At 39.5% G+C, this 25,109-nt stretch overlaps 1 protein-coding gene across 3 annotated transcripts in view; it reads left to right on the plus strand.

Moving 5' to 3' along the window:
- Positions 1 to 422: 422 nt before the first annotated feature.
- Positions 423 to 25,109, plus strand: part of LOC121505094 (vitamin D3 receptor B) — a 32,498-nt gene continuing 7,811 nt past the window's right edge. The window contains exons 1-8 of one of the 3 annotated variants that reach the window (XM_041780226.1): positions 423 to 900; positions 1,202 to 1,275; positions 14,084 to 14,231; positions 18,320 to 18,450; positions 19,642 to 19,838; positions 22,209 to 22,308; positions 23,078 to 23,258; positions 24,777 to 24,928. In XM_041780226.1, the coding sequence (XP_041636160.1) occupies positions 14,086 to 14,231; positions 18,320 to 18,450; positions 19,642 to 19,838; positions 22,209 to 22,308; positions 23,078 to 23,258; positions 24,777 to 24,928 (907 nt within the window). In that variant the 5' untranslated portion in view covers positions 423 to 900; positions 1,202 to 1,275; positions 14,084 to 14,085. Of the gene's footprint in view, positions 901 to 1,201; positions 1,276 to 5,999; positions 6,125 to 14,083; positions 14,232 to 18,319; positions 18,451 to 19,641; positions 19,839 to 22,208; positions 22,309 to 23,077; positions 23,259 to 24,776; positions 24,929 to 25,109 lie in introns of those variants that run through there. The other 2 variants (XM_041780227.1, XM_041780228.1) reach the window with 2 other exon arrangements.

Consider the following 25,109-nt stretch of genomic DNA (forward strand, 5'->3'; position numbering starts at 1 on the left):
ATGGGTCAAAGCCTTAAGCTGAAAAACAAAGGCACACTGGTGAAGGAGGTAAAAACGACCATTACAGGACTATTCCCTCTACAGAGACAGTGCATCGTATTAAATCATAACACCTTCGTTCCCACACCGCCTGCCCATTGATTCAGAGATCACAGGCAAACGATGTTGCTTTAAACCTCACGCGGTCAAAGTTGTTTACCTCTTCGTTACCTCTGACGTCACGACACACCCCTGTTTGAAAGGGCGGCTCTCAAGGTAACAAGCAGCGGATCTCACCAATCAGGGAAGGGATGGGCCGAAATGTCACCAACCACAACACGGGAGACACGCCGAGCCCACCTGTGATTGGTCACCGGAGGGGCTGGGGGGGAAATCCCTCTTTCCCGTAGCGGTCCTGAAGAGGGGGCGGCGCATAACAAAAAGTAATGGCCATCTATTTGGGTCCTGAAGAAGGAGGGGTATTGCTCGTCAGACTACCGTAGGTGTGCTTGAGTTTCCTCCATGTTAGCGCGTATGTTTTCCCTTCACTTAAACCCAGTGGCACCTCGACCGTTTTTCCGTTGAACGCTCGTTAGCAACGGTCGCCAAACGTGTAAGAAGCTGGCTGAACTTGGTGCCGCGTTTTAGGGTTAAAGCAGGCAGCTAGCCACGCTAACGCTAGCTTACTACCAGCGCCTCTCTAGTGAGCCAACGTCTGGAAGGGCGTACGAGTTTGACGTTTTCTCCTCAAGTCTGCTCACATTTCTGAGTTTAGTACAACGAGATCCTCTTTCTTCGAAAATCTAGCCCACCCAGCCAACATGGAGGGGACACTCTTCCAAAGAGCATGAAGACGACGGGAGACGGCGACTGAAGAGGATTAAAAGCAACTCGTTCTTGATGGGGAAAAGTTGAGCTGAGGTATGAAACTCGCATGCACAGGAGGAATGCTAAAGTCGAGTCTCGAGCTATTGTAAATACTATTGCTCAACAGCTCAGAAAGATGCATGTTTAGTGCAGTTCAACTCTGCTGTGTCAAGTGTTTATCTGCGTAGTTTCCTTACTGCTAACTACCTATATGATGTTTACCATTGAGTATGTGAGTGCGTTTCTGTTGATAATCATTCAGTGTTACGTAAACGGAGCAACTGCAGGTCAGGTACTAAGGGCATAGGCCTACTCAGTGACTTGCGACATGCCATTTTGCTTTTGTATTGAACAGGACTAACAACTTGGGATAAACTAAAGCAAGGTTTCAAGTCTCGGCTATTGTTCAAGGGCATGCTTAAACCTCAGGTGAGACACTCTCCCCTTCATTTCATGTGCATGTGTTTGTTAAGGGTCTGTTGTCTTGTATAAATTGCACTGAAATTGTCAACTCACATGTAAATAAGCTCTCGCATATTTATGTAGTATTACACAGTTTGGCACAGATTTCTTAAGGTTGCTGCACTAGTTTTTAGATTTGTGTTTACTCTGATAATACGTGAAAACAATAGCAATATGTAGATTATTTTGGATACTGATATCTTAATAACAGTAACTCTAATGTGTAGAAGTCATATGATTTGTAGTTCTGAATTTTGAATTGAAGATATGTGCTTTAAAACCATTTGAGGTGACTTAAATCAGTTACAGGGCTCAAACCAAAGGGCTGAAACGGAATTAACAGGCAGCGTGATAAAATCTGTGGGACTGAAACAGATTTTCTCAATGTAAATAGTTTTCCTGTCCAAACAAAATCATTTTATCATATAATAACAGACAAAAGATTTACTCAAATTTCCATCACTCTGGTATTTAGATAAACGTCATATCAAATCATGTTGTATTTGTTCACAAAAACAAAAGACCTTAAAAAGAAAATACAGAAATTAGCTTAAATTCAGCTTAAAACAACATACAGTTACAGTATTCCTGTGTGAATAATTTATCTGAACATGAAAAAAGTTCTCTTTAACTCTTACAAATACTCACAGTTGCCAGGTTGGATTTTTTTGTATTACGAGTATTTCTACACCTTAACAACTCACGTCAGAGATACAGAGAACTAAGCAGCAGGCTGATAATGACATAATTAATTACTACAAGGCTCTCGTCTTCCTTCGTCTGAACTTCTAACAGCCTCCAGCTCCCCTCTCCCCTCTCCCCATTGCTCAACACATAAAAGACAGTCTTACAGGACCAAATACATCTAGCAGCATGGGGTGTATAATTTCTAGCTATTTTCCCAGTAAGATTTCTTTCTGCTGTTTTCTCACACCTATCCATTTCTGTTTATAAAACAGTTTGACTCCTGAAATATAGCAGGTAGGATTTGCTTTTACATCAGCTGCTGCATTACTTGTTTTGCAGAAGAAGAAAAAATGAATGGGGCTCTCCTTTTCAACAACTTCTTGAGATCAACGGTCACACATGTTCTGAATTTATATGATGTGGAAATTTACGAGAGGACCCATATTATTTTGGACAGCAAGAAGGAGTTAACCCAAACAAAGAGAAACTATGTTTCAGCCTTTGAATCAATTTTCAATTACTTTGTCGGAAGAACAGTGATGATTAGCCACAAAACAGACTCCGTTTGTGTCGTTTATTGATTGTAGCACATCATTCTTGGAGCTGTGTGCAGTGGTGATGGTACAGTCCATTAGGTCTCCTGTACAGTGAAAAATACCCCGCCCCCTCCCCCCTTTCGTGACTACAGTAATTGGTCGCTTCCTCTCACATGTAACCCTATAGAAAGAAAGAGGCTGCTGTACTTAACTGTAGAGACTCACTTGTGTATGTACTCTGTGCATGCATGCTGTTTGCCACATATGTTCAGTTGCCTTTGGGACTAATGAAGTGTTAAGTTCCCCCTTAATGTCCTTGGGTCCTCAATTACCTCCTGTGGTTGATGGTTTCGAGGCCAAACACATCACACAGGTAATGTTTGTTGTATATGGAGTGCAAGTCATGCAGAAAAAAATCTTGGAAAGCAAAATATATGTCAGCAGCGCTCTATGTCGAGGGGATCTTTTTTTATTTTAGAAATGTCTTACTGGATTAAAAACATTTTACAACCTGTCAGAAGTCGACATTTCATTAGAGATACAACTTCCAGTGAGGTCTTATATTCTAACACATTTTAAGTCATGTATTTCCTGTAAGACAGACTGTAGTTTATGGGAGTTATATAACTTTGACTTGTGGGCTAAGTGCATTTGCACCCACCTCACCCACATGTCTGTTGTCTGTCTGGTTCTGTCCAGTTTGCCTTCGACGTGCACGGCTTCTGTGTGCTTGAGAATGTGCATTCTCTGTCAGATTCAACATAGACATAAACAGGACCTTTCGGTGTGTGCGTTTGAGTGGGCCTCTCCCTGCCTTGTCTCTTTCCCCTCTCCAGAGTCCAGCAAGGGGCCCAGCATAAGGGGGCAGGCTGCCGTCACTGCCTCTCTCTCCCCTCTTGCGGGCCAGCGCTGGGGCCTGGGCAGGGAAGGGGGGGCCGAGTAGTGCAGAGACCATAGGGTTGGACACGGGACATGGGATCCCCCACCCCTTCCACCCCCCAGTTTAGCCCATCCTGTGTGGGGCACAGGTCACCTTGTCATGTGCTATTACTGCTGCTGTAACATGCTCCCTGTGATCGTAGGAAAAGAGCATGAGATAGACCCGTGGAGACTGCGGGAGGGAGAATGAGAGAGGGAAGGGAGAGGAGAGGAGAGGACAGGACTGGACTAGTCTGCTCAGCCAGTTGTTTAGCTGCATTACGCACTCAGATCGCCTACTTTGTTGTCCACGTTGTGTCTTTTTGTCCATTGTTCTCTTTTAGGCTCAGAAGATTTATAATCAACAACCTGTTTTGACCAAATATCATGTTTCTTGAGCTCTACTTTTTCTTCACCATCTCCCTTTAATTTTCCCTTAAACCCATCTTTTTCTGCCCTTATAGTGGACTTAAATGTACTTCCATGTGTCAGACTCAAGCTCATGTTAAAATTGTGGCCCAGCTCTCTCCGGAGCCCGGGTCATTTCAGATCTGAATTGTTTTATGTTTCTTCTGTACTCGTAGTGACCCAGCCTGAGGTATGCAGGATAACACATCGCCTTATGTTTTCACCCTCCCAACCTTCTCCACAACTTCTTCCCAGCCTCCTCTCTATCTCTCCTTCTCTCTCTTTTTCCTCTTTTAAATCTTTCTCCCACCTTCTCCTTTTTTCCCCTTAAAGAGAAACTTTTGGCAGCATGGAACAATTTCAGAACCATTTGTGGGATTGCGTCATGTGATTTAGATGGAGGATGCTCATTGGACCTGTCTGAGGGGCCCTTCTCTCACTTAGGCGTTCCACAACGATCCCTCTCTTTTTCTTCCACTGCTGTTACAGGTCTGGATGTGATTCCGACTTTGACTCTTATGTGTTGGGATGTGGTCTGTAAGCTCATTGCTGACATTCTTGGGACGTGATGCCAGAGGGATTTTTTTTAATTTCCCGCTTTCTGTTCGGCACGTCTGTGTGCAGTTAAAATGATCCCTCATTGAAATGATGTCTGGATCCTCCTCTTTACCCACTTTGTTATACCCCCCCATCCTCAATCACATTTCACTTTAACACCCAGGCACTAATGGTACCACTTAATTAGGTTTGTTAGTCAGTGGACGTTGGTGGAGGTTGGGTTTTATAAATCGCTTGATATTGACTTTGATGAAAGTTAATCTAACATCTGGGCTGTGCTCCAAACCTTTTTTCAGATCTTAGGTCTTCTGTAAGTAATAGGGCACCTGATAGGGAAACCAATGGCCACTTTCCTGTTTTCTTATCACATACTTAGACAATAGTGCAGCTGAAAATGAAATGGCGAGAAGAACAGAAGGAAATAAGCTACCTTATGAGTGCTATTGGACTCCTGCCATGGTCCACCTTGGCACCTCTCCCTGCATGATTATCTCCCAGCAGCTCAGACTCCCTGTAGATATGCTAACTGCAGTAGTAATACAAAAATCCAAGAACTACTTCATTCAAGTGTTACTATTTCTCATATTAACACTTAGGAACTCTTTCCTCTGTGTTTCTCAGGTTCACGCCATCTGCAGCTGAGACTTATTTTGCACTGATTGACATCTAGTTTCAGCTAATTAGAGGGTGTAAAAGGTATCCATTTGGGAAACCTGATGGCAGATGGTGCAAACAATTTACCCTGACAAATGTGACACATGTTGTGTCACTTTCTGTTGATTTTGTTCCAACTTTAAAGGGATTTTTTCTTTTTCTATACAGTTAAAAACAATTGTTCATGAAAGTGTTAAACAAAAACCGGACTGGCCTATTTACGAAGTGTTGGATGGGTTACCCAAGAAAGGTTAAGATCAGCCTTTCTCACCCCTAAATTCAATCAGATGCTTGTTCAGTCCATCGCCACTCCGTCATGGCAGTGGAGCCGATAGGTTTCAGTTTTAGTCAGTAAGAGTGCTTCCATTGGCCCTGCTGTGTTGGATCTCTGCTCCATCATGGCTCCAGCATTTTTTGCAGGGGAACAGAGAAGATCGAGCAAGGAAGGAAGTCTCATGAAAACCAAAAATACTGGGTTGAATTTAAAAATGAAATGCTCCATATTGACTCCAGTCAAATGCCAGATTGTATTCCACTTTACTACTTTGACAAAATGTCATAATGGGGTGTAGCTGAGCCCAGAGTCAACACATCAGAGGGACAAGCAGAATAGGTAAAGTTTATCTAAATCGTACTTCTCAAACAAATTAGAGTAAACTGACTAGGTGCATTCATTCATAAATAGGCTACTTACCCATGATAGAAGCTCAAAAATCAAAATGAAAGGAAAAAGAAAGAGACAAATACAAGCAAGTCCATCCTTCTCCAACTCCTTCAGTTCATTACTATGGCTTCACGTGTGTTTGTTATGTTTTTATAGCACCTGATTTGGATCTTCTCGTACGTCTTGGACATCATTCACCGCGTGAACTCCTTGGTCTCTCGGATTGAGCAGTCCAGTTGTGCTGCTCCGTGCTGCTCACTGAAAACACGGTCAAACTGCAGCACAGTCTTGTCAGACCCAGAGAAAGTTCCGGGTCAACCAAGGTGCCTTCAGAATGCTGTTCGATTAACCAAAGATGAACATGGATGTGCATGTCAATAGGTATCCTGATGTAAGCAGTGAAAACTGTCTCATATGCCCTTTTTCTGAAACCACATCAATGTGTGGTTATGCCAGTTCAACAGGTGTGCCACAAAGCGTCAGAGTGTTTTAAGGTCTACATGACCATTCTGTGGAAATACAGCCACTGTGGTTGAAGACATTGCTTTAGATATACATTGTTAATCCTATCACTTGAGGAATCAATCTGCTGTCACGGAAAGGCAGATTTTTTTTTTTTTTTAAATATCCATACGTACTGATATAATGACTTGAGATATTTTTTTCTTCCAAATTTCTAAGGGGTACCTCAATAGAATAAAAGGCTGATAAATGCTGGTTAAGTTACTTTATTGATCCATCATTGGGGAAAATGTGGCTATTACAACAGCCCACAACAAGGGACAAGGTAACCAAGCAATAGATAAGAAAATGTGAAAGAACAATGCACTGAAAACAGTGAAATAGAATATAACTGATGGTAATGTTCAATATATTCACTTTACATTAGGGATGCACAATAGTATTGGCATAATATCAGCATCAGTGGCTGATATGAATTTCTGCCAATAATTACAACCAGCATACTGACCAACTGTACCAGTGGGCTTGTGGAGATGTAGGCAGAACCAACAGGCCTACTGCAGCTGTAGTGTTTTAGTTTGTTCATCCTTAAACTTTAAAATCTGTTTTAAGGATGGAAGTTTTAGGTCTGAGCTACATTCATAAATCAGTTTGGCTATTGGTATTTGCTCTAATACATTTGAAATATTGGATAGTGGCAAAATCCAATATCTGGCATCCCTTCTTTGCACACATTTACTTATTGAAAGATATAGACAACTTTAAAAATACAGTGTAGCAGATTTATCTAAAAAGTAAATCCACTGCCTGGTAAACGTGTGCATAAAACCTGTCTCAGCCCAGATCACGAAGGCATTAGACCATTTATCTTTCGATTTGATGAACTAACATCAACTGTTAACCATTTAGGCTTCAGCAGACGACATTACATCTCTAATTCCAATCTGGACCAGCTCTAACATCAGTCCCTGGATTATGAGACACATGCGTGTCATCCCTGCCATGATGTGAACAAATCAAAGCAGGAAAAGATGACTCACTGCTCTTCTGAATGCTAAGTGGCACTTGTTCTCCCTCCATTACTTTGTTGGGTAAAAAGAAGGGGAAACTCCCTACAGCCTCTCCTCTAGCTTCACCAAAATTGGTCTAATGTCTTTATTTTGCAGCTTTCACCACCCAGTTAAAATGACAAGCTAGAGTCAGTTTGTGGTCCTGTGAATAATTACAGAAAGCCTCATCCTTTGCTCAGCAACCACTGCTGTCTTACGCTGACTCCAGGTTGCCAGTGCAATTTACTTTTCTTTCATTGCATCACATGATTTCTAAGATGGAAGCTGTTGATATTTTCATTTGAGAAGTTTATTTATTGGAGAGAGAGAGAAAGACATGGTTATTGTACAGGATATGAAAAGCCTCTCTTGACTTTTATTGGCAAAGTTTTGCTCTGTTTCTATACTGTTATTAGTCAGTTTATCCGAAGTGTTGATACTGCGTTTTAGGACAATATTTCCTTCATTTAAATAAACAAGACTATTAAAGGGCTGAGGGTTTATAAACCCTTCATCTATTTGATAAGACAAGTCACCTTTCAAATGAATCCATTAAAATAGTAAGCATACTCCTACAGTGTTTTGCTTGCTATGGTGTAGAAACAGTTGATATTGTTTAATTTTTACTAGTATCATATTGAAAGTTTTTTGTTTCAGGACAGCTCTAAGGATGATTAGTGGATCAAAAAGTAGGAAGACAAATAAGGTTCTTTTGAATAAGAAATTACTGATCAGGTCAATACACCTGCTTGTTTTTCTCGTTGTGCATCTTCATAATGTCATTTGTCAGATGAAGCAGGAGATAAAGGATGTCCACCTCCCCCTTTTTTTAAACAATTTTTCCCTATTTGCAATTGTTCAGGCTCAGCAGAGGAAATAATCACATCCCATTTCAGTTTGTATAACAATGTTATTTTCAGACCCTCTCATGGCATTGTTGGTTTGTTCAATCTCCCCACACAATCCTGGAAAACAGAATAACTGGACTGCCCTTCAGTGTTTATACTCATTGGCTGAGCAGGGGGGTGTGGCGGTTGTCACATGCAGTGTTATGTGATCCATCCTGTGGGTACCAGCCTTTCTCCTATATACAAGTGTAAACATGAACACATATATGCATGCTTCACAAACATCACATGAAAATCAGCAACTTGAAGTTCCGAGAGGGAATGAAAACCACACAGAAATAAATACTATAAACGTGATGGCAGCATGAAAGCAAACTGCCTCCTGAAAGATGTTTTTCCTCAGAACAAAAGCTGTCAGAGATGAGACATTTATTTTTATTTTTAGCCAGTAATTGAAGTGCCTTATGACCGTGTATTTTTAGCTATCTCTTTAAATCACAATACTAGGCTGTTTGTTTTGTTTTCCTCTCTCTCTCTCTCTCTCTCTTTCTCTCTCTCTCTCTCTCTCTCTGTGCCACTGCTGTGTGTCCGCCCCTCGTAGTACGTTTCTCTCATTTCCGCACCAGCCAGCAGGGTATGCTTTGTGACACAGAAAGTCACTGTGACAAAGAGGTCACCCCTCCCCTACTCGCTGTATCTATGTTTATATCACTGTCTGTTTTTACTCCATCTCTCCAGTGTCCCCTCCACCCCACTCCTCCCTGGCCTGCTTCTCTTCTCCATCCCTCTTTCCTCCTTCATTGGTGTTGAAGCTCTCGCTTGTGGGCTGGGTGCACCCCCCCCCCCCCCCAACAAGCAGCAAACGACCATTCAGAGGGCAATAGATGAGAACTGACTCATCTGAACTATCTGCATTCAATGGTTCAGTGGACATATAAACAACGTTAGAAAACACGCCTTCAATGTGACATACCCATTGTAACCAATTTATTTTGATTTCCATTCACTATGATAAAGGTTAGAATTAGTCTTCCTGGGGTCAAGCTTGCAAATCCAAATGCTAAACAAATATTAGAAATCCAAGGCAACAAAGGGGAACATGATACTATAGCAACAGAAATCAAATCAAATCGAAAACAGACAAAATACCAACAGGATTAAGGCAGCCTATTTTATTATAGTGTAAATTCAGCACAGATAACTGTAACAATGACTTAACCTTTCTGTACTTGGTCTGTTTGGTCATAAATATTTGATAAAGCTTAAACTAACACAAGCCCTACTTAAAAGCACTGTGTAGCATAACTATACAGTTAAAAAATAGGAATGACCAAGAGGGCTACTTATAAATGATCCTTTCTTATTCCCTTAAAAGATAAATGGTCAAATGCAACTATATTCTTTCTAAAAGGTTATGAAAGTGCTGAAATACCCTTACATAACTTTTCTGAGGGGGAAAAGCGCTTTCAAGAAAAAGCAGGCAGTACCTGAGATTTTAAAGTATTGGACATAAACTAAAGAGCAGCCATAATGTCCAGGTAGAAGTCATTCATGTTCAGAGAGATTTGTCTTCTTCAGTTGCTGTAAGCTCATTCCCTCTCATACTAGTCATGTGGCTGAGATGAGCTACCTTAATTACCCTCAGTAGCTCTCCACTTCATGTGGAATGCGGGCAACATTCCCGCCCACTCACACACTATAATTCTACTTATTTTACCTTCTTTTTGCCTTTTATATTCTTAAGCTTTTTGGTTTTTACATATTGACCACTCATTGCAGCTGCTGTAATAAGTCTGTGCCATCAGTGCAGCAAAGATGAGGCATGTGGCAAGAAGTGGTTTAGAAAATGCAGGTAATAGTGCAGCATAATTTAACACTAAACTGGTTTGTTTAAGATCTGTTTTTAGTGTATGACTTTCTGGCAGGGCCATCCCATTGACTTTGGTTGCACAGCCATGAAATGTTTGATTAGATATTGGAAAGGGAATTTTAATTGTAGAAAATCAGTAATGTACCCAGTTTTTGGTTGGTAAATTTTCTGTTTTAATGCATTATCATAATTTAAATTACACTGACGTATTTGTTGTCATACTGCGTAATCACTGATGTCTCATAATCTCAGTCCAGAAGTGGAAAATGTACTAGACTGTTGTAATCAAGTAAAATACAGTTACTTTCATTAAAATGTACCTAATTAAAAGTAAAAAAGCTGGACTTTCAATCTACTTTAGTGAAACTAAAAAGTTAATTATTTAAAGAAAATGCCACTTTGTACTTTTGATACCCAAGGGGGATTGAACAGTGAAATTTGATCTTTGCTTGCTAGGCACTGGCAAAAAAAAATCTCAGTATGAATGCTTTTTAAGATGTAATGTACAAGACTTTAGCCAAAATATGTTTTTATTCATTTTATTTAACCTTTATTTAGCCAAGTTAGTCAAGCCAAGAAATTCAGTCTGCAGATTTGTTCACATTGCTGAAAACATAAAGCCTTTTTTCCGACTCCAAACTGCACAAAGTTAAACAATTGCATGTTGTGTTATACATCCTTCAGGATTAAAAAAGAGGAATGATATTCCAGAATTTTGGCACACATGGCTTTGTAAAATATGCTTAAGTAAAGTAAAATAACTGATTTTATAAACTACTGAAAATAGTACAAGTTCACAACTAAATTCTTAAGTACGGTAATGTAAATAATTTTAATTAGTTACTTTCCACCCATGTCTTGGTTTTCTGAGTTGTTGGAAATTCGACAGTATTTTTAAAACAAAAACAAAATTGCAGTACCTTTCCATCCTTAATCTTTGTATAAAAGTGTAGTTCTTGTTTGCAGCTTTAATAAAAGCTGTTTCACTGCAGTATAGAAGCGTATGTTTGTGCTGTCCCTGTCAGCTCACATTGATAAGGTACACAGTGGAAATAAGACATTCAGGGGTAAAGAGCTAAACCAGTTGTAAAGCAACTTTAAAAACTGTAGGTTAAAGATGTGATTTTAAAGATAATATATTTTCATGTGGCCCTGTTTGACCTTGGCTGCAAATGGCATTACTTGGATACTTCAAACTCACAAATAGGTTAACGCTTTAAAAAGCAGCTTTCAGATCATGTTATATTAATAACGACCAAAGTTTAGTTACACTGTTCTATACCAGAGCAATTTAGGTCAAGTCCCAGCCGGACACTTAGTCTGTGAAATACTTTTCTGATGTTACCTTATTTTAGTGCACATACTATTATTGTTTATGTAAAGATTGCAAAAAGGTTTAAAATAGTCTTACTCAAGCTGCTGTCATGTCATTTAGTTTGCTTGACTGAAATGAAAGACACAGGAAACATCCTTGTAAATACTAAACACATTAGCTGTTGGCTTGCATAGGAATTTTGTAAAAGTGCATCTCATTACCTGGGCTCCAACAACAGCTGTGTCTTGGCATGCCTAGTGGGAGTTTAGAATCATATTTCTGCCAAAATAAATGTTTCTGTGTATTTTGCACAGTACAACAAATCTGCTTACAACCTGAAAAGTTTTTAGTTACATAAGTCAGAGTTCAGCAGCTCCACAAGTTGCTGAACTTCATAACACAGTCAGTGGGAAAGCTTCCAGTCCCCCCTGCTACATGAACTATCAAAACACATAGCAGCAATCCTCTTACTGTTAATACTATCTAATTACAATACACAAGCAGAACGGTATTTTACGCGTCCTATCCAATGTCTTAATTATACTTTGCGGCTTCCATTCGCTAGTAATCAGATGACGAATCCATATTTAGTTTGCTTTCATGGAACAGGACTCAACCCTGTATGTTAATCAAGAATCAAAGAGTTTACTGTTTTATCCTCATGCTTCATGGCAGTGTAACACATGAGGCATGCGTAATATTTCACATTATGACTGATATGGAGGATTTGATTGATGCTGCCTACTGTGCACACATAATATGTATATCTTCCAATAGTTCACCAAAGCTTAAAACCTGTTTCCTGGCGTTGCATGCCCGAGATTGGAACGAGTACAGATCTGGTCTAATAACCTGATGCATTATTTAGCACACTCTCAATACCACTGTGCATTTAGTGTAATGGCCTGTCAAGGCTGAATGCAATCACAGAGGACTGACTTCACTGATCAGTTGTTGATGGAGGAAGGACTCCATGGGTAAATGTTTTTTTTTCCCCTGTTGGTTCACTGTGAGTGATGAGTGAGGATGCCTTCTGGGATTAGTTTGCCTACACACATGCAAGCTGATTTTATGATTAGCTGAGGCCTGGACCATTTATACTGGGCACTGCTGTGTATCATTACATTACATGATAGCTATTAACATTTTGTAGTTGATATGTAAAACCTGCCAGAAGGATTAAATATGTATGGAAACAAGCCATAGGCTCGACACACTATGTGAAGGGCTGTCAGGTTTATTAAAGAACCATGAAAATGAACTGTTTCAATGTGCATCAGGGTTGTAATGATACCAAACTTTGATTTGATGCTAACAAAAATTGAATAATGATACCTGCTGATACCATAGCAGCACAAACAGAAGTCCTTGGCATCCATCATTTTGATACTATTGTTTGACTCTGAACAGCCTCAGAGTCACAGCCAGCTAAGTAACTCAAACAAGTTAGGCTAATGCGAGTGCTTGAAACCTAAAACCGTTGCCTAGTCATATTACATTACCTGCAATGCAAGTGTTATCAAATGAAATAGCCTTGAGGCTTTATCTTGTGTTCAAGTATAAACCCCTTTTTAACACTGACACAAGGATGTGAAATCTTTGCATCATGTGATTTATGACTAATGCAGCGTTCATAGTCAGGTATGTCAGTCTGAAGGACCTTTTAAAATAAACATGCATGCTTTACCCTAGCTTAAGAAACACAAATAGTGCATAAAGACAGTTTGACACACCCTATTGGGTTTCTGTCACCAGAGGCTAGTCTGTCATCATAACTAAAGAAAACTGTCACACAGTACTCTCAGGGAACAACTTTGTTGTGCTTTGACCCAACACATTTGATTTTTTTCCTTCAATTTGTATACTGAATTTCCTCCACAAATCTGTGCTTTCACATGCTGCTATTTCTGGCTGTTTGCATGTTTACTGTAAATTGTAAAGTACTATGTGACGTATCCAATATTCTAGGTGAAGCATGTGTTGTGTGATACGACATCAACATAAGAAAGAGGCCAAGTCAGTGCTTTCATTGATGCCTGCAGCAGTAAACCAATGACTGGCTCCTCTGTTTCCTCTCTTACTTTGACCTTTTGTTTTAATAAGGACTCCATGTCCTGGTAATTTAATTGGCAAGGAACAGATATTGGTTTGAAGGCATACTGTTCAGTTTTACTTAAGAACTAAAAAAGAAAAAACAAAAAGAAAGCATTTCTTCAGAAGAAAGATTTTGAGTGTTTTCAGAAATGGAATGAATGATGGAGTTATCTGTCAGAACATTTTGAATTATTTATCTGGGGCCTTTACCTCATTGGCTGTTGATTTGGGACTTTGTAGAGGTTTGTATTGGATTAGTTACCGTTCCCACCCCTACCTTGACCCTCCCATCCCCTTCAATCATTCGCTTTGCTGTTCCCTCTGCAGAGGAAGCAAAAGAAAGAATAAGAAAGGAGCTTTGTGAAAAGGACAGTGATTGTTTGTTTATGAGGATGCTCGCCTTGCGGTGACATGCCTCTTTTCTCCCCCTCCCTCTCATGAGGCTGTTAAGTGAAATAGATACTCTTAGTACTATGCAATCAAATGTAACCCAGATCCAGCATTCTGGAAGGGGACATGGGTTTTTCCACTCATTTTTTATGAGATATGTTCACCTCCAAGTGTTGGGCTAGTATTGTTGATTTTTTTTTTTACATTTACTCAAGTCTTAGAAGATTGCATCTCAAGTTTTTCCTTTTTTTCTTTTTGATTGGTGGCTGATTACATTACTCTCTATAATTTCTCTGTCTTTGTTTCCCCTCTTTTTGTTTAGTGATGGAGACAACTGTTGTGAGCACATCCACTCTGGCCCCTGATGAGTTCGATAGGAACATGCCGCGGATCTGCGGCGTGTGTGGTGACAAAGCCACTGGCTTTCACTTCAACGCCATGACCTGCGAGGGCTGCAAGGGTTTTTTCAGGTACATAAATGCACATGTAGTGTCACAGATATACTGTAAAGCAGGTACACATTTGAATATCTTATGTATACACACACCATGGAGGCCCCATGTGGCAGAACAACAGCTCATATTGGCTGAATGGAAACATACATACTGATCAAGTTATTGACACATGCTCACATTAGCATACAGACAAAGGTGTGATCTTGCATGGATGTTTTAATGGCCATCCACACACACATTCACATTAAGTGTAATTACCACCCACAGTTACACAAGAACACACATGTAACAGCTGACAACTTTAAAGTTTGCACTAATGCCCAGCAGCACGTAGAGAATATAAATAAGCTTGCTCCTATAGTTAATGCCTTGGCTGCTTCCTGCTCATTCAAACACACATGAGTTTCCAATTCATCTAAAGACAAAACTAGAGCAAATCCTGAACGTGTAAGCCTGGCGTGCATGATGTATCCGCCAGTTTTTCGCCTGTTCCTCTCGGCAGTGTTGATATTTAAAGGCGAGGATGAAAAAGACGGATGTTTGATAATCTCCTTCCTCGTCTCTCAGCTGGCCCTCGTTTGAACTCTCATCATGCATGCTTCTCTGTGTGTTTTCGCTCACATCTGTGTATAATTGTTCATACATACACGTCCGTCACTGACTGAATCATTATGCTTTGCGTCACTGTTTGGCAGGACTTATGTTTTACCCCAGGATTCCTGGCATTCATCCATATTTATAATGTTTCACACAGTCCCAGGCTTAACAGGGAAAAACATGTTTCCAGTTCTGCTGGGTCCTTAATTTGAGTAAATCACTTGGTGCTACATTACAAACACACAAAACTTGGCGAATGTTTCAGTCTGATTTTAAAAAAATAATATCACTTCACACTTCTCATCTTATTTCAAGATGTAAAAAACAACAAGAAGGCCTGAATTTTAAAATTGTTAGTAGGGGTGCGCAATAAGACAGTCTCAGATCGTGAAGAACTAGAATGTATTGTCGATCTGCTTGATCTGTTTTATCGTAGGATCAGCTCTACTATTCTCACTTCTCTATTAGAAAATGTTTTAAACAGTAAAATAACTGATTTACATGGATTTCTTTGGCCTACGTTCATACTGCTGCAGCACATATTCCTGCCTTTCCTCCTCTTCTCTACTTCATTGTAAGCAGCAGGCAGGTGCCAGAGTGACACGTTTATGTCACTGCTCATCACAGCCTTATTCAGAGCAGTAAATCAATGTATGCACGTCCTTTTTTGAATAAAAATTAAAATTGCATTAAAATAACATACAGTCAGTACTTAACTGCATAACCACGTCTCAAAAATTCATCAGATGTGTGTCGTATTTATATTTTCTTTATTTGGCAGTCTGTAAACAAGGGTAAAGTAAATGTGATGTTAAATTGCATACTGTATGAACAGGCTACTTGTTTAAAGCTTCAGCTGCAGAAATTCTTTTTAAAGACCTTATCCTTTAAATTGCAAATCAAAGTGTCAAAATGTGCTTAATAAACAGTAAAGTAGATTTTAAACACAGACGAAGACACACATAATATTTCTAAAGTGGTGCAGAAAATTTAGAAACTGGTTCCAGAAGACAGAATAGATCAGAATGCAGGAAAATAAATGTTTGGAACTTTAATATATTGTGGGATAAGACCTCTACATAGAAAAGGTTGTTTTTTCTGGTCTCTAACTTGCAAATTTGTCCAGACCTTGAGGGATCGAGCCTTTGCCATCGCCGCCCCCACCCTCCGGAACTCAATCCCCTCCATATCAGAAATTCTGACTCTCTGCCCACCTTCAAACAATCACTCAAAACTTACCTGTTTAACAATGCATACGACTCCTAACCATTCATATTTTTCCTCCGGTCCCATTTTTGTTGTGTTTTGATTTTGGTTGTTCTGTAAAGCGTCTTTGAGTTTCCTAGAAAAGCACTATATAAGTCTGATGAATTGTTATTATTATTAAAAATTTAATGAAAAAAATTGTGATAAAATCGAGATTGTCATCTGGCCATTAAAAATGGTGATATGATTTTATTTCCATATCACCCACCCCTAATTGTTAGTATTAGTTTTAGAATTATCTGCAAAAGCAGAATAATTTTAATATAGTGTTTTGAGAGTAGATTTCCTATCTAATTTAGATATAGGCATCTCAGTTCAAGACATTCAACAAGTAAAATTTGCTCACTGCAAAGGCAAATTTTACTTGTTTCAGCCAATTCAGGCCTTATTATTGATTTTAACATCTTGATTAAAATTTTCATCTGCACTTGTGTGGCCAATATGGCTTTAGATAAGTGTAGTGATAATTTTGCCTTGAAATCTGGAAGATGCAATCACTGAGATTTAACAGGGTTCCTGCAGATCCTTAAAATGTCTGAAAGTGTGGATTTTATAAATTTAAGGCCTCAAAACATCTTATTCTTACTTGTGTTCTTTTCTATCTTCATTTCATTTTCAATCATTCTTTTATGTATTTGTTTTGTGTAAATATCACCATAACACATAAGACTATTGATAGAAAAGAAGAATTTGATGTATCACAAATCCTCAATTTTGGGTGTTTATGACCAAAAAATGTCTTTGTCCTATTGCAAGTGACATTTCATTGAAGGGGACATATTTTGCCCTTTTAAGACAAGTTTTTTTCTCTTTTTGGTCGCCAGCACACATATTCTCAAAGCCCAGGTTATCCTGAAAAAAAGATGTGTAAAGCTCTAGTGTGCACCACAGGGTCGATGTTTTACATACTTTTTTTTTTTTTTTTAGAAAAGTAGTTTAGATGAGACAAAATGGTAAGAAATAGCTTAAGGCTCAGAGGGTTAACAGTAGGGGTGTAAAGGTACGTGTATTCATACCGTTCCAATTCGGTATGGGCCTCTCGGTACGGTACAGACATGTACCGAACAAATACATGTGGAGCCAAGCTCATACACAGATGGAAAACCAGAGAACAATTCACTGTCACACTGTCCAGGCAACCACACAACCACAGCAAACGACAGCAACAGCCTGAATATTCCCAGATTAAAGTGTCCTGTTTAGGAACACTTTGTTTCCCAGTAAAATTCAACAGTGGAGAAAGACAACAACATTAGCTCTGACACTATTCTGCAGCCATGTCGCTGACAGCACGTCAAATTAATTTTACCTTCAACTGTCAGCCTCGGAGGAGTGAGAGAGGTAATCTGCAGCAGTGTCATAGGTAAAGTTATCTTCAGATTTCACACGGCTCTAACCTCTTTGTCTGCCAAGATGGGCTGTGAAAAGTTCTCCCAAACTTTGTACTAGGTCCCATTGGTTAAAAAAAGTAATCCAGTGCTGAAGTTTGTGTTAACATCCGCAGGAAAGATGCAAATTTGCATACTTAACAAGCTAACTCACGGTTGTGTGATATTGCATTCAGGTTGACTGGGAAATTTTGGTGTTTAAAGAATGTGTAAATATATCAATGAAAATAGCCTAGTAATTCAAAAATGTATTTATTCAGTAATATTTTTAATCATTGAAAAACTTTTGGAAGGAGGTCGCAGCATTATTTATAATTTGAATGTTATTTATTCAGCCTATTTATTATAATACAATTTAATCAAAAAATGAAAATTAAATTTTATTTATTCGCTTTAATCACCGTACTGAAAATGTACCAAACCGTGACTTCAAAACCGAGGTACATACCAAACAAACATTTTTCTGTACCAGTACACCCCTAGTTAACAGTGAATTAAACCAGATAATTAAACCTCTTAAAGTGCACAAAGAAATCTTGCATGTCTTTTATTTTTGACCATTTGTCACTCATATTGTATTTTTTTCTCTGCTCAGGTCATAAAAAGATTTCTAAAAGTTTTAAATTGGATTCGTAAAAGTGTGAAGGAACCTTGTTTAAGATTTCTCAGTGTAGAAGACATTTGTGTTCAGAGTCTGCACAGACTAGTAATCATCCAAGTTTCAAACATGTTCAAACCCTCTCTTGAAGTCTTTATTTAACCATCAATATCAAAAGGGCTTATCTTTATTTTGCTTTTGTGTGTTTCTGAAGGGATACTTTAACCAACCTTAAAATCTCTGCATTTATTCAGGCGAAGTATGAAACGCAAGGCAAACTTCACATGCCCCTTCAATGGCAGTTGCACCATCACCAAGGACAACAGGCGCCACTGCCAGGCATGCCGGCTCAAGCGCTGTGTGGACATCGGCATGATGAAAGAGTGTAAGTATGACATGTGATCCATTTGTTTGTAGAACAAAGCTTTAAACTTTATGGGTAATTACACAGCACATAAATGATGTTTAAGCAAGATTAAATCATGTTTTTATGACAACAAGTATGAAAAGTCATTCATTGTTACTTTGACCCTTCAGTAATAGAAAAAGTGAACTGGACTTCACTGAGTTGGCATTTTCTATATAAATATAACCTCATGAATAGAAATGTCTTTTAATCAGCTCCTTTTGTTTCTTCTTTTACAGATAGTAATGGATAGTAAAATTTACACAATGCTGTTTGCAGTTTTGGGGGCCTACTGTCCCCTTTGTATATATTATGTAATATTTGGACTGGGGTGAAGTATCTCAGGGTCTTTGCCCCTATTAGCGTGTTTACATGTTCTATTGGAACAGAGCCTCCCCACATTGTATACAGAAAGTATACTCCATCTGAAGTTTAAACACCTGCTGTTACGTACAATCTAGCGAGACCTCCTCTTTCCACACAGCCATGTTTATTTTGCTTCTCTAAATAGCAGGTACATTTCTTCTTGTTTTCCCCCGATATCCGGATATTGTCCGCAGGCCTCTTTAAAGCACAGATCTCTCACTTCCAGCTGAATGTTCTTTCCCCTGAGTGTGTGTTCTGGGAATATCACGAGAGCGGAGGTTGCAGCAGCTCTGCAATTTACTGTACATGAATGGGAGCCAGTGGCATTGCCGTTGCAAAAAAGCAGCATGTTGTTGAGTCTCAGCACTCTTTCCTGCTCTCTTGGTTTCTGTGAGCTAATTCAGTGGCTCAACAACAAGGAGCAAACAGAACAAATACAATGCTTTCAGTTGTTCAGTGCAGCAGGGGTTTCCATATGGACCGGTCCCCTCCCATGCTCTTCCTCCAGGGAATAACAACCCCCCCCCCCCCCACTCAACACCACATTGACATAGCTGTCATCACAATGAGAAACACAAGAACATACTGGAAAGCTTGAAAACATCTATTCTATAATTTTGGCTTTAAAATATCTGTCTCTTATTTATTGTTAGCCTCTTTGTGGGTCTTCTCTCACTCCACCTTATTCTGCTTGTGTTAAAAATGTTTTCACTGTGCATTTTTCCGCTAGTTTATTTTCCCTCTGTGTGTTTATATAATCTAACACCCTCTCCCCCTCTTTGTCTCTTTTACTTGCACCCTCAGTCATTCTGACAGACGAGGAAGTGCAGAGGAAGAAAGACCTGATTCAACGGAGGAAGGACGAGGAGGCGCAGCGTGAAGCAGAGAGGGAGGCCCGGCGGCCCAGACTCACTGATGAACAGAGTCAGGTCATCGCCACACTGGTGGAGGCACACCACAAAACATATGATGACTCCTACTCTGACTTCTGCCGTTTCAGGGTTTGTGTCATGTGATACAACACTTATACCACTACTCACATCAACAGTCATTTCCATTGTAGGATCAATCTACTGTAAGGTTGTCAGAATTGTGATACACTTAATTATCTGATACAGTGCAGTCTTATTTTATCAAACGGCAGCTATGTAAAGCTACAGTATGTAGAATTTTTACGCTGAAATGTCTTTCATTAATTGAAAAAGGACTACTCCTTTGTTATATTTTTTTTTTTGCCCAGGTCTTACATTAGCTCAGATATTTCCCAATTTTTTTTTAAGCCAGAGAAATTCTTAATTTTTATAAAGGTAATGGTCTGTGTCTTGTCACGGTGGCTGTCAGAATGGAGCCACCGTGACTTATTTATCATTGCCATAGAAATGCTAGATGTTGCATGAATAACTGCTACATAATGCAGTAGTAATGGAAGCTGTCTTTCTGTTGCTGTATCTCATTCATGTTTTGTGCTGCTTACTTGTGATGAGCCATCGCTATTCTGTCATCGACAGTGAATTGAGTCGCTAGGGTTCACCCAGCCTTTCATGCTGCGCCCCTGTTTGGCATTTCCAGGTCAAGTAGACCTAGCCCCAATGCCCAACGCACTGGCCCCCTTGGCTTGCTTTTGTTCTGAGTTGAGGACTCTGATCACTTAAAACACTCCCCCACACAGTGTATTTACTAAATTAAAAACCAGCATTTGGGTTTCATGGATGTGTTTCTCATAAGGGAGAAAAGCTGTCTAAAGGGCCGTTCCTGGTTCACACTTTTCAAGTAGCTTACAATGTTATTAACAGCTTTTCTCCCTCATCATGTTGCATTCATCACTGAAACCAAAATGTCAGTTTACTGTTTAATATTCCTAATAATTGATTTAAAAAATTTATCAACTTTAGCACATTTAAACACTGATTAATAATGATTAATCATACATTTAAAATACTACCATTTACTTGAATTTTGGTTTTAGATAAAAGTAGAACAAGTATGGTAAACTATAGTTTTTAAACTTGAACATCTCAGCTTAGTTGTAACAGTTTTGTAAATTACAATATTGTATTTTGCTGAGCAGTAATATCCATAACCTGCAAACTTAATCAGCAGACAAACACATCAAGTAGAAAATAGCTTCTGCTGCAAAGTGAACGTAAACTGCTTGCTGTGAAGCTCCTTGTCTTAAACCATGTTGATAGGTCTGCAGTCTTTGGCGACCCATTTAGTGATTGCATTGGTTGTCTTAGTTGTTGTCGTTTTGTTGAAAATCCTGCTGCCAAATGTCTGCTGCCAGTGTAGCTTCACTACAGCTTGATCCCGTGTTGATGTTAGCATCTTCGCTAACACACAACTTTGGTTTTATCTGAACTTACATTGGGCAGCTTTTTAGAAAGAAACTTCCTGTTAAGCAGACCTGGGTCTGTCTTCTTACTCGTCACTTTCACCTCTTTACTCCCCAGGAACATGAACATCCACACTGGAGGAAGTTGTGGTCAAATTTGGTAGCATTATTAATTTGTGTTATTATTTTAGTGCGTTAAGGTTTCCAGATTAATCATAAGGGTTATCGTGCTAATGTTAACAGTCCTACTGTTTAGTAAAAACACTTTATGGCATACTGTTTTTGTTGAACGGAGTCCTCAGTTTAAAACAAGAAGTAAACATTGGAGAAGGGCAGAGCTGAGAAGTGCTGGTTTTTACTTGTTATGTTGTTGTCATTGTTTTGATTGCCCCTGGCAGTGGAATATACAGACTCAAGAGAGGAATAGACCAGTGGCCTCCATATACATTATCTATTTACATTGACAGTGTATCTGTGTGATTTGAAAACAGTTGGCAAGATTTTGTGTACAATTTTTTTGATATTTGAAAACTAGAAATTTTCCAGTATTGGGTGCCTGGGTCCACCCTTAAGTTTTTGGCCATCAAACAGAATAATAATGCAACTGATATTTTTCTTAAAGCATGTAGTTTAAACTGTTAAAAGCTCGGTTTGACAAGTATCTACAATTATGTTGCTATGATCTATTTGTGACGCTGTTCTTCAAGATTTAGCTTCAGGGAAAGTAGTTTGGCCCATCTGGTATGGGATTACAGCAACTAATACTGATTTTAAAAGGATAAAATGAAGTGATTGTTCAAGTTTTGGTATGTCTATATGGTAAACTTTGTGCCATTATGAAACTAATGACAGTACCGTAACAGCGTACAGCTATATCTGTTTGGTACTAGAGAGTATGCTGATGGACAAAATGCAGTTTAATCCCATTTTCAGTTAATATCCACCCAAAAAGCCCCTTTGGTATTTTGAATGCAAACTGAAATTACAAACCAGGATTGTTTGACCTTCTTCACAAATGGCTTTTTTTCCTCCTGTGCAGCCTCCTGTGCGTGAGGGCCCAGTGACGCGTAGCGCCAGTAGAGCTGCTTCTCTCCACTCTCTGTCTGATGCCTCCTCTGACTCCTTCAGTCACTCTCCAGGTGAGAAATACACCCAATGAGGACTAAAGGAAGACACTGACTCTAAAAATTGAACTGCATTGTCACCCATTAGAAGGGATCATCTGAAAAAGGTCTTACAATGAAAGGAAGACTTTTGTGTCACCTTTCAAAGTTTACTGAAAACCATAAAGGATCAAAGAAATCCGCTAACATAGAAGGTCAAATGGTTTCAAATAGTTTGTAGTCTTTCTGGAAAACAATTAATATCAATAGAGTTAACACTTGATGGTTTTCTTGTTTTTCCCAGTGTAGCTGTTTGTATGTTGTCTTATGTAATCTGTTAAACTGCTTCACTGAGAATCCAGCAGAAATTCTGTGAATAACCCGACCCCCCGCCTCCACCCCCAGGACACCTGACTCCTACTAGTAAACATCAGTTCATTAATTTATCCATCACTAATGGAGTGAACTCAGCGAGGGACACAGTCACATGGCTCACCGCCAACACTCTGAGGAGACAAATGACTCAAAACAACCCCAGCTAGCTCCGCATGCCTCACATGTTGTCATAGCTGTCATCTAAAGCTTTCATCTGACTTTTTCTGACCTGACACCCGTGTATTTTCAGATGATCCTTTCCATCAACAAGATCTCTGTATTCCTTGATTTCTCTTGGTTCTCTCAGCAGTGAGTGTGTCTTTTCGTGGAAAGAATAGTGTGACATTGATGTGCTCTATGTATAACCACCTTTCCTTCCCTGCTTTTTCTCTTCCTCTCTGCTGTGCCACCTTTATCTCACTCACCTCAGAGTCTGTGGACACTAAAATGAACTTCAACAACCTGCTGATGATGTACCACGAGCAGGGAAGCAGCCCCGACTCCAGTGAAGAGGAGGCCTCTAGCTACTCCATGCTGCCCCACCTGGCTGACCTGGTCTCCTACAGCATCCAGAAGGTGATTGGATTTGCAAAGATGATCCCAGGTTTCAGGTATGTCTGTGATATAGATTGTGTTTGGAATGATCTTTAAACTGCCTTGAAGATTTTGACAAAAAATGAATGAGCATGATGTGTCTTGATCCTTTGTTTATTTTTCACAATATTTTCTGAGCTTTGTTTTGTTTTTTTTAGTTCTGATTTTCTCCTCTTTTGTCTGTTTTGCGAAACCTGCTTATGCAACTGAGCTCTGAATTCTGGCAATAAGAAATTTCCACACTTTACCTGATGTATTTGTTATTTATGTGCCTCTAAGTGACTCTTACCCTAAATATGCATTGCAGACTTTGTACACGACCTTGTTTTCCTGCCCGATTAGTCGATACGGTGCCACAGTGAAAGCTGTGGTCTAAAGGCCACAAGTATTTGAAAAGATAGCTGACGCATTGTGGATAATCTTTTATGTCATTTTGTAATTTCACTGGATGAGATTACACATTTGCTATTTTCTTGTTGTTTGGTTGAAGTTTAGACCTTGAAGTATGCTAGTAGGTGATTGCTTAATTTAAGATGAACACAGTCTTAGTTCTGAGAACTCACCTGTTTGCCTCCCACATACTGCCCCAGGTAGCCTATCTGATGATGAAAACATTTTTGGTACCTCTTTTACTGGAAAAACTGGATTTTGTTTTGAAGTTCAGTTGATTCTTGTGTGATAAATATGAGGATATAAAAAGGTCAGTAAATTGTTAACAAAACCTAAAAGTAAAGAGAGTGTTATGATAGTAGCCCTTGTCTATTTTATTGTCTCTTCCAAACATGGCAACAGTTGCTTTTCAGCATGTTTGTCTGTCGATGCGTTGACAGGGACCAAATGCTCAGTGTCTCAGGGAGTCATCTCAAAGTCAAGGCCAAAACGAGTTGGGGCCTGTATTTCCTGAAAGTTGTCGTCCTCGGCGGCAGCGAGTGATAGACGTGGTTGGATTAGCTTTGGAATGTTTGTCCATTTATGATGTGCTGCCTGAGGACTGAAAAACAGAGCAGACCTCCCTTAAAGACTGGCAGGTTTAAACTCCTGTCTCCTGTTGAGTACTATGATTTTCCAACCTTTCCACATTACCTTAAGCAGGTTTTGACTGTGACAGTGAGGCTATGTATAACAGCTTAAGTCTGAGTCAAAAGTTTTCTACACAGGAGGAGTTATGTTTGGGTGCTTTTTCTTCCTCTGCAGCAAATAACAGATAAACTTTGAAGACTTTGACTGACCTCAGACCTGTCATCAGTAAACCACTGATAAGCATAATCCTTTGCATTTAATTGTACAGCTTACATTTTCCAGACATGAACATGCATAGTAACGCAAGGTTACATATGTAACCATGGTTCTATGAATCCTGGATGACCACCAGAGGCTGTGCTTGAAGCTGAATCTTTACTTGTTTATCTTTGCTGTATCATTTTTCTGTTAAACTAAACATAAGTGCTGCATGATTAAGGTTATCTAAGGACTATGGGTTTAATAGTTGACTATTTGTGGTTCGCTAACTCAGTAGGTGTTATCTTTCCCCGCAGGGAGCTGACTGCAGAGGACCAGATTGCCCTACTCAAGTCCAGTGCCATAGAGGTGATCATGCTGCGCTCAAATCAGAGCTTTAACTTGGAGGACATGTCCTGGAGCTGTGGCGGACCTGACTTTAAATACCAGATCAGTGATGTCACCAAAGGTCAGTCTAGCTCTGCCACATGTACAGTTTTAGCCCAGTGCAAAGACAAGCTAGCGTTTTTGGACCATGCATTTGCATGTTGGACCACTCATTTAGCTCCAACAGCTGAAGAAAAGAAGCACACGTTACACATTAACACTCATGCCCTTAGCTGGCAGGAAGCAGCACAGCGTTAAGGAGG

The sequence above is a fragment of the Cheilinus undulatus genome, linkage group 3, assembly GCF_018320785.1.
Source record: "Cheilinus undulatus linkage group 3, ASM1832078v1, whole genome shotgun sequence".
Classification (NCBI taxonomy): domain Eukaryota; kingdom Metazoa; phylum Chordata; class Actinopteri; order Labriformes; family Labridae; genus Cheilinus; species Cheilinus undulatus.